Here is an 8,708-nt window from a genome sequence, read left to right on the forward strand (position 1 = left end):
GGTCTGTGTGACCTTGGGTCCATCTTGGCTACCAGAGCCTCCTGGGAAGCACTTGTCATGGGTGGAGGCTCTGAGGCTGAGCAGAGGAGACAGGCTGCCCTCCCCATCTGGTACCTTTGGGCTGGAGACAGAGCAGAGGAGGGGCCTTTGTCCTTGAGGGTGGCTGGGCCCAGCAGGAGGGGCCTCTGGGGCCCAGCCCACCCAAAAGTGAGTCCCAAGGCAGTCCCCAGGAATGTTTCAGTGACCCCATTGCATATGAGCCCAGTGTGGGGACAAAAGGTTAAGGAGGATCACACTGCTTACCAGGGTCACTGCTCCTGGTGTCTAGGCCAGCTCTGTGGAAAGCCAGTATCCCAAACACCTCACAGCCAGGGGCAGCAGCTCTGCAGCCACCTCTGTGCCATCCTAAGAGGAGGAGCCCAAAGGACCCTGAATGTGGAGGTGGGGTGAGTCAGGGCCGGTGTAGCCTCTGTTGGTCCTCCAGCACCCAAGAAGTCCCTTTGTCCCTCTTAGTCGTTCCTGTCACAGGATGCACATTGCAGAGCCAGGATTTGGAGACCTTGACTCCTCAGCCATCGAGTGCAGCCGCCCAGCTGTCCTTGTCCCTCTGCATCTCTCTGGGCTTGAGTGGAGGCTCTATTGGCCAGCCCTCTGCCGTGACTTGAGAACCACCAGCACACTGGGGTCTGTGAGGTAAGACCTGACAGGATTCCTCTGCCCAGAGGGTGTTCAAAGCCTTGATTGGGGTATCCTTCAGGGCACCCTGGGACAGGGAGCATCTGGACAGGTCTCAATGTCTTCCGGATCCCCCTGACGTCCACAGTGCTACTGGGGAGGAAGGCACCAGAGGCTGAGCCCTAGGAATCTTGATGTGGCCCAAGATTCAATTTTTCTGTCAGAAATGCAATTGGGAAATAAACAAATCCAATAAGCCTGAATGCCACCTGCCCCTATGCAGCTGGCTGTGTGCCCCCATGATGGCTGTGCCTATCCTGCTGCCCCATAGGCCTTGCACACACAGTCTTGATTTGTCCACGAGGCCTAGGTCATGTAGAGTAGGATGTCAAGAGCCAGTGAGAGGCATGGTGTACTGAAGGTAGCCCTGTGCAATTGCTGGGTGTTGCAATTGCAATCCTTCCCTAGGTGGGAAAACCACATGTGGACATTTTCATCCCATGAATGACCCTCCCCCCTGGACTGAGGATGGGACTGATGGTGACAAAGCCCCAACCCCACAGCCAATCCCAATCCATCTGCCTATAGGGATGAGGGCCAGAGCCCTGCCCTGAGGGCTGTCCCATTATCAGGAATCTGTGTTGACACTGGGTCTTCCCTGTCAGCCTAGAAGGCCCACAGGAGTAGGATCCTTGTTACCTGGATGCTGAGCCTCGGAGGGGTCAGCTAGGGTCACTAATCTTGGCTCCAGCTAGGTATCTTCCACAGTCTCCTGGGCCTGCAGACCAGGGATAGTGCTGTCAGTACTCTGTCCTTCAGCTGTGAGAAAGGATAGCATGTAAAACACAGGCTCTACACAGCAGGTGGGTCCATGGGTTCTGGGTGTGTGTGTGTGTGTGTGTGTGTGTGTGTGTGTGTATGTGTGTGTGTAAGGGAGAGCTGTATCTGCTAGTATCTGGGGAAACGGAGTCACAGAAGGGTTCAAGAAAGTTGATCAGCCCACATTAGTCCCTGAGGGTCCCAGACCTCACACCCCTGAAGGCCAGTAGGAACTCTGGTTTGCTCTGGGCCAGTGGAGGTCACAGGGCTACTGTCCCCTAAGCACACATTTATGAAGTGTCTACTGTGTGCCAGGCAGCCAAATGCCGTACTCCACCCCACCAGGTTACTTGGAGCCAGGCACACAGGTTGAAGACAGCTGTGTGGGGTGAGAGGCTGGCCACTGAGGCGAGGACACAGCTGGGTGAGTCAGAGGAGCCTGGGGCTCCAGGGGCTGGAGTGTGGCATGAAGACAGTGGTGAAAGAGGAGGAAGAAGGGGCTACAGCTGCTGACCTGCGCTAGAGTAGAGAAGTGCATTTCCTGCTAGGACTGGATGGGGTTTGGGGGCCTCTCAGGAGGACAAGGCAGGAAGAGAGCAATCAGGGAACCAGTGCCAGGCAGCATTCCACAGCCAAGGGCACCCTCTGCTGTCCACTATGGGTATTGCTCTAGGCTGGCTCCCCCTGGTCCAGGATGGACTGCAGGTGCCCAGCCTTGGATGGCCTTGGGATAGCCACACTGGATATCAGAGTGGTCAGAGTCCTTCCCATGATGCAGATGTCAAGTCCAACATCCTTTGGAGATATGCCTACTTCCTAAGAGCCCAGGGGTCCCCTCCTGGGACAAGAAAAGAGGAACAAGGGTGTGGGGAGGGGAGCCTGGCCCTCAGGTGGCAGCCACAGATGGGCCAGGTCTCCATTGGGTACTGCCCTGGGTTTACCCTCACAAGTAAGGATGGAGGACAGAGGCGAGGACAGCTTCTGACCCCCAGGACTGTGGAAGGTTCAAACCGCTCAGTAGGGTCTCATGACTGGGTCTACAGGGTGGAGGAGAGCAGGATGGTTTGGGCCTCTGGCACTGGGAGAGGAGCCAGCTATAGGCCTGTGGAGGTTAGCAGCATAGCCACATTTGATACATGACCCTGAGACCACCCCACAGTGCCAGCTCCTGTCCCCAAAAGACCACAGTGTACAGAGCCTCATCCCTGTGGCTCACAGCTGAGCATAGATCCTGTGCAGGACAAAGACTAAGAAAAGTCCCAGAGCAAAGGACAAATGAGCCAATGAAGGGTGGGGTTTCAGGGGCTGAAATTCAGAGGCCTGGGACTGGGCCCAGGACCCCAGGTGATGTGACCTCTGGGCCACTGCTGCTTAGGCCTTGTTTGAAGTGGGACATAAAGGGCTGTGGCCACCTGTTCCTTTAAGAGGACAGTTCTACCACCCCATAGCGGGGGAGGGGTATCCTGTTGCTCAGCAACAGGAAGCCTGAATGTGTACTGTGTCCCTGGGTGACCAGAGCTTTGTCTTGCTCTGGGACAGAGCTGCAGGTGCTGCCCTGCTGACCTCCCCTTGATCCTCCTCTTGATCTGTACCTTTCCTCAGCTAAGTGCAGGGGGCACCATGGCACAGACAGACGTGCTTCTGACCCAGCAGCCGGCCCCACAGACGATACCAGCCTGTGCACTGCCACCCAAGGAGTATGAGGTGGCCTGTAACACGGGTGTCCACACATCCTCGGGCCTGGCCACCACCGGCTTCCGCACAGCCAAGTACCTGGAGGATGAGTGGTTTCAGAACTGCTATGCCCGCTACCACCAGGCACTGGCTGACCGAGATGCATCGGAGCGGCAGCGCCATGAGAGCAGGCAGCTGGCGACAGAGACGGAAGTGCTGGCTGAGCGCACACAGCAGGATTCCACACGCAAGCTGGGAGAGCGCCTGCAGGACGCCCACTGCTGGAAGTCGGAGCTACAGCAGGAGGTGAACACACTAGCAGCCGAGACCGACCTGCTGCTGGCCCAAAAGCAGCGGCTGGAGCGTGCCCTAGATGCTACTGCGCTGCCCTTCTCCATGGTCACTGACCACCTGCAGTGCCGTGAGCGCCGCCAGCACCCGGACCTTGTGCGTGACCGTGTGGAGATCGAGTTGCTGAAGGTATTGCCCCTCACCCCAGAGCTGGGATGGGCAGCTGTGTTGGGGAGCCGTACAGGAAGACAGTTCAGGGCTCCAGGGAGCAGCACCCTACTGCCCACTCAGGACCCCTGGGTGTGGGAAACCTAGTTCTTTATTCAAAGAAAAGGTTTTTCTCCCACAAATTCTTGACTTCCAAGTAACTGTCTCACTTGAACCCCACTCCTCTCTGTAGCTGATGTGAGTTTGAGGAAATTAAATCCTCCAGGCTATAGACCAGATAAGGTGGGTTGTAGGCACCTCCGGAATGGCTCTACATCAAGGGACACGACCATGTAGCTCTGGGGGAAAGGGGAGGTCAGGGTGGGATCTCCCTAAGGCTCAAATACAAGGTTCTCACAGTTCCAGTTTGCCATAGTTGGGACATCTATTGTCATGGCACAAATTCAGAGACACAATAGGTGGGACCTGTAGTCCCAGGACTCTGGGAGGCTGAGCCAAAAAAGGTTGCAAGTTTAAGCCTAACCCTGGAAACCTAGAAACTTAGCTAGATTCTGTCTCAAAATAAAAAATAAAAATGGTTGGAAATGGAGCTCTGTACAGAGGCCATAGGTTCAATGCCTAGCACCAAACACACAAGAAAAAAAAGAAAGAAGTAAGGAAGGGAGGAAGAAAAAAGAAAACAGAAAGAGAAAAGAGAAACGCCAGGCACAGTGGTGCATGCTTATAATCCCAGCATTCAGGAGGCTGAGGCAAGAGGATCTCTGTGGGCTCAAGGTCAGCCTGGGCTACAGTGTGAGTTCTAGACCAAACTGAATTGTATAGTGAAACCCTGTTTCAAAAAGAAAGAAAGAAGGAAGGAAGGAAGGAAGGAAGGAAGGAAGGAAGGAAGGAAGGAAAGAAAGAAACCCAAGGACAGGCCAGAGTACAAGAGTGGGACAGGGCTGAAGTCCCTGGGGGGGCATTGGGCTCCTCAGAGGCCTCAGTAAACTGACAGCCCTTAGTGCTCTGGATGGACTTTAGTGATAACCCTAAAGCCTAGAGGCTCTGTACAAGGGTGACCCTCCTGGCAGTCTCTGGAAATTCCTGGAAGAAAAGACCCTATGAAAAAGAATATACCAACAAGAATGGTCAAAAACCTAGACAAAACAACCAGAAAGAGCTGGTCCTGTTCATCAAGAAAAAAAAAGAAAGGAAGGAAGAAAGGAAGGAAGGAAGGAAGGAAGGAAGGAAGGAAGGAAGGAAGGAAGGAAGAAAGAAAGAAAGAAAGAAAGAAAGAAAGAAAGAAAGAAAGAAAGAAAGAAAGAAAGAAAGAAAGACTGCTGTGGGGCCAATGGCAGTGGCAGGAGGTAAATGTGTCAGGGCTGAGCCCCAGCTCCTCTTGGTGTGTGAGGACTGATCTCGTGTGACCCACAACCAGGAAGATCGAGGGCAAGTGCTACTGTTCAAGAGGGGCCTTTTCCCCGCCCCCTCTTCCCCAAGGAGGCCGAGCTAATCCGGAACATTCAGGAGCTCCTGAAGAGAACCATCCTCCAGGCTGTAGACCAGATAAGGTGGGTTGCACCTCCAGAGAGGCTCTACGCCGAGGTGCACGACCATGTAGCTGTGGGGGGAAGGGGTGATCAGGTTGGGAGCACATCCTGCTCGGTCCCAAGACCTATGGGGGTGGGGGGTAGTCCTAGACGCTGCTGGCTGGGTGATGACCTGTTCCTCAGGACAAAGGCTCCATGGCAGCCTTGTCCTCCCTAGGCTGAACCGGGAACACAAGGAAATATGCGAGAGAGACTGGTCGGACAAAGTCGAAGCCTACAACATCGACGAGACCTGCTGTCACTACCACAACCAGAGCACCGACGTGCAGTTCCATCCACACTCAGCAGCCTTCGAGGAGAGGTGGGCCACAGGGACCTTCCACTCCCCACCCGCTGGGCGGCGCCGTCCGCTCCAGGAGGGATCCTGCGCAAGACCCCTGTCTAAGGGTGCAAGGGTCGCTCGGCGGGGACGTGGGCGGGGCTAACCCAGGTTTCTACTCATGGCCGGCAGGTGGCGCACGGCGCACGGCCGAGGCGGCGCAGGCAGCGAGAACTGGGATGTGACACGGGAGAGGCGGGTGGAGACCTGGGAGTGGGTGGGTAAGAGGACTTGGGAGTGTGGGAACAGGGGCCTCCACCTCGACCTAGCAGCGACCCGTCTACCCCCAGCGCCTCCACGCCCGAGACATGGGCACAGTTCACGCAGGATAACCTGCTCCGCGCTGAGCGAGAGCACCAGGCCTCAGCCAACCTGCGGACGCTGATAGACGCCATTCTTCGGGACACCGCTGAAGACCTGCGCCTGCAGTGCGACGCTGTCAACCTGGCCTTCGCGCGTCGCTGCGAGGAGCTGGAGGATGCGCGCCACAAGTTACAGTACCATCTGCAGAAGGTGCAGCTGGCCTACACCTAGGCATGCCCAACCACAGCAAACACCTCCATTCCACATAAAACACCCACCTATTGAGGACTTGTCCACCCTTCTAAAAAACATGTCCCGCACCAGACACTTCCACTCTGGGACACACCCACGACGCTCAGGACACACCTACCCCGAAGCATACCTACCATTGCCAGAGATACTTCCCCGCCCTGGACGCACCCACCACTAATGAATGACATGCCCCCAGGAAAACACCCCCCACAGGACACGCCCCCATCCCTTGACAGGCCCACACTTCATCCAGGATTTTGATGACCTGACCACTTTGTCCAGTCACGGCCTAGTCATACCCCCGACCTTCTTTTGCCCTGCCCACCTTAGGGGACCCCAGAATCACATCCATACTATCCCTCTGGATTCTCATTAACCTGGTATAAACTCAAGTTTCCCTTGGCGGTGGTCTGCTGGCATTGCCAGGCTGTGTGGCTAGCCGGGAGACCTGTCAGTGTGAGCATCATGCAGAGAGGACGGGCAGAAGGGGTTTCGGGAATGGTATGCCTCATGGGGCCCCCACCCAAGTCCTTGTCTGGCCAGCAGCTGTGACTCAGTGATTTTTAGTGTAACCTGTGCTGTGTCCACATCTGTGGAATTCTTGACCCAGGCCTAGGACCTGCTGGTCACCAGGACTGGAGGCTCTCAGGCCAGAGCCAGAGTAGCAGCTGCAAAGCCCTCACCAGAGCTGGACATGTACCAGGGCTCGGGGGTCTCCAGCCAGGACTTAGACTGAGGGAAGGAAGGAGGGTCTGGCCTGGAAGCCTCTGTGCTGCAGAGGGGGCTCTGGCCTGCCTGCCCCATCACCACCTGGCAGGGAACTCATAATATTATCCTGCACAGACACTGCGGGAAATCACTGACCAGGAGCAGCAGATTGCAGCGCTGAAGCAGGCCATCAAAGACAAGGAGGCTCCTCTCCGGGTTGCCCAGACCCGCCTGTATCAGCGCTCCCGGCGGCCCAACGTGGAGTTGTGCCGAGATGCTGCCCAGTTCAGGTACCTGCCATGCCCCCTGGGCAGTCCCTGGTACCTAGTATCCCCCTCGAGTCTCCCTCAGCTTCAGGGCCTCTGTGAGTACCACCCCTAGAGAAGCAGGCTTCACACACCTGATCAGACCTGGATACAGGCGGTCTAGGCAGGGGCTTGGGTGTCGGGACATGTCACCCTGGGCTGTGTCATCTTCTAGGAGATTCAGGACCTGAGAGGCAGGGGCCCAGCAGGGTTGTCTGACATGACAGTGTGACCCGTACTCCCGCCCAGGCAGAGAAGGATCATGACTTTTGTTCCTACTTTAGCAAGTGCCCAGTTACCTTTCTTAGCACAAGCACCCCCTTGTTTGTCTTTCATTGTGCCTCAGTTTATAAGAAACTGGGGTTCTCACTCAGTTCCAAGGGTCAGTCTTTGTGCCAACATCAGGGATGGAGTTTGGTCATTTGCCACTGCTTTTCCCTCCCTCCCTGCCCTGTGGCAGCTGGGAAAAGTCTTCCTTGGGCAGTTTGAAGACATTTAATCCATGCTCAGGTCTCCAGGGGTCCGTTGAGGAGACAGAACATTCCTTTTCTCTTCTTTTCTTTTCTCTTGAGCCAGGGTCTCCCCTGTGTAGTTCAGGCTGGCCTTGAACTCACTCTGTAGCCCAAGCTGGCCTGAAACTCACAACAATCCTTTTGTCTCAGCCCCCTGAGTGCTGGGATTACAGGTGTGCACCACCACACCCTGCAAGTGTTCCTTTTCCCACAGTGCTATGGACCATTTCTCTGGTGGGTTTCCCTGTGGGACTCTTGGGGTCCTTTTGCAGCATCTTGACCAGACCTCCTGTCCTCCAGCAGGATTCCCTCCTTTGAATCCTGGGTTTCATCCTTCCTTGCCTGAAAAATGAGGCAATATCAGGATCTACTCTGCTCTCCTTCCTTGAACCCCCAAAGTTCAGGCTGCTTTCCAACCCACAGGCTGCTGAGCGAGGTGGAGGAGCTGAACCTCTCCCTTACCTTGCTGAAGGAGAAGCTCCAGGAAGCCCAGCAGGCTCTACACAACCTGGAGGACACCCGCATGTGCCTGGAGAAGGATATTGCTGTCAAGACCAACAGCCTCTTCATCGATCGCCAGAAGTGCATGGCCTACCGCACCCGATACCCCACTGTCCTGCAGCTGGCTGGCTACCAGTGACTAGGGACTGCTGCACTGTTCTACCCCAAATAAAGAACACATTAGCTTCCGGTCTGCGTGTGTGTGATCCAGGTGGAGGCTGTGGTTGCTGTCTACCTGGACAGGTATCTCAGTCCCCTATGCAGCTGGCAGATCCCACTGACCCACCCAGGAGAGATGAGGGGTCAGAGTAGAAGACTGAGAATCCCCAGGATCCAGAGGACATGAGGAACACACAGGAGGACTGGAGCTACCACCGGCCCAACCTGACTGTGATTGTGACACGTTACCCCAGGCAGGACCGTCCGTCTTACCTCCTGACTAGGCTGGTTCCTCTATACTGAACCAGTGGATCACTGACTCCAGTGATCTCAGGGTCTTGGGCATCAGTTAAGGTCATCACATTGCCCCTTTTGCCTGTACTCCCAGTCTCAGCCTCAGCTCTTATGTCCTGGGATGGCCTCTCAGCCCACC

The 8,708-nt window shown here is 55.8% G+C and overlaps 1 protein-coding gene across 1 annotated transcript; it reads left to right on the forward strand.

Moving 5' to 3' along the window:
* Nucleotides 1-606: 606 nt before the first annotated feature.
* On the forward strand, nt 607-8,275 carry LOC101579114 (tektin-4). Its single transcript, XM_004627916.2, has 8 exons — nt 607-693; nt 1,840-1,918; nt 3,097-3,648; nt 5,107-5,177; nt 5,374-5,517; nt 5,826-6,048; nt 6,934-7,088; nt 8,039-8,275. The coding sequence occupies exons 3-8, from the start codon at nt 3,115-3,117 to the stop codon at nt 8,253-8,255; spliced, it is 1,344 nt and encodes a 447-aa protein (XP_004627973.1). The 5' UTR covers nt 607-693; nt 1,840-1,918; nt 3,097-3,114; the 3' UTR covers nt 8,256-8,275.
* Nucleotides 8,276-8,708: the final 433 nt, after the last annotated feature.

This window comes from Octodon degus, unplaced genomic scaffold (assembly GCF_000260255.1).
Source record: "Octodon degus isolate 3935 unplaced genomic scaffold, OctDeg1.0 scaffold00021, whole genome shotgun sequence".
Lineage (NCBI taxonomy): Eukaryota > Metazoa > Chordata > Mammalia > Rodentia > Octodontidae > Octodon > Octodon degus.

Bases quoted from the DNA above. Each gene is read 5' to 3' on its own strand.
- LOC101579114 (XM_004627916.2), top strand. From the start codon at position 3,115: ATGGCACAGACAGACGTGCTTCTGACCCAGCAGCCGGCCCCACAGACG. The intron at 5,178-5,373 runs GTGGGTTGCACC...TGTCCTCCCTAG, and splicing joins CAGGCTGTAGACCAGATAAG to GCTGAACCGGGAACACAAGG. The intron at 6,049-6,933 runs GTGCAGCTGGCC...TATCCTGCACAG, and splicing joins TACAGTACCATCTGCAGAAG to ACACTGCGGGAAATCACTGA.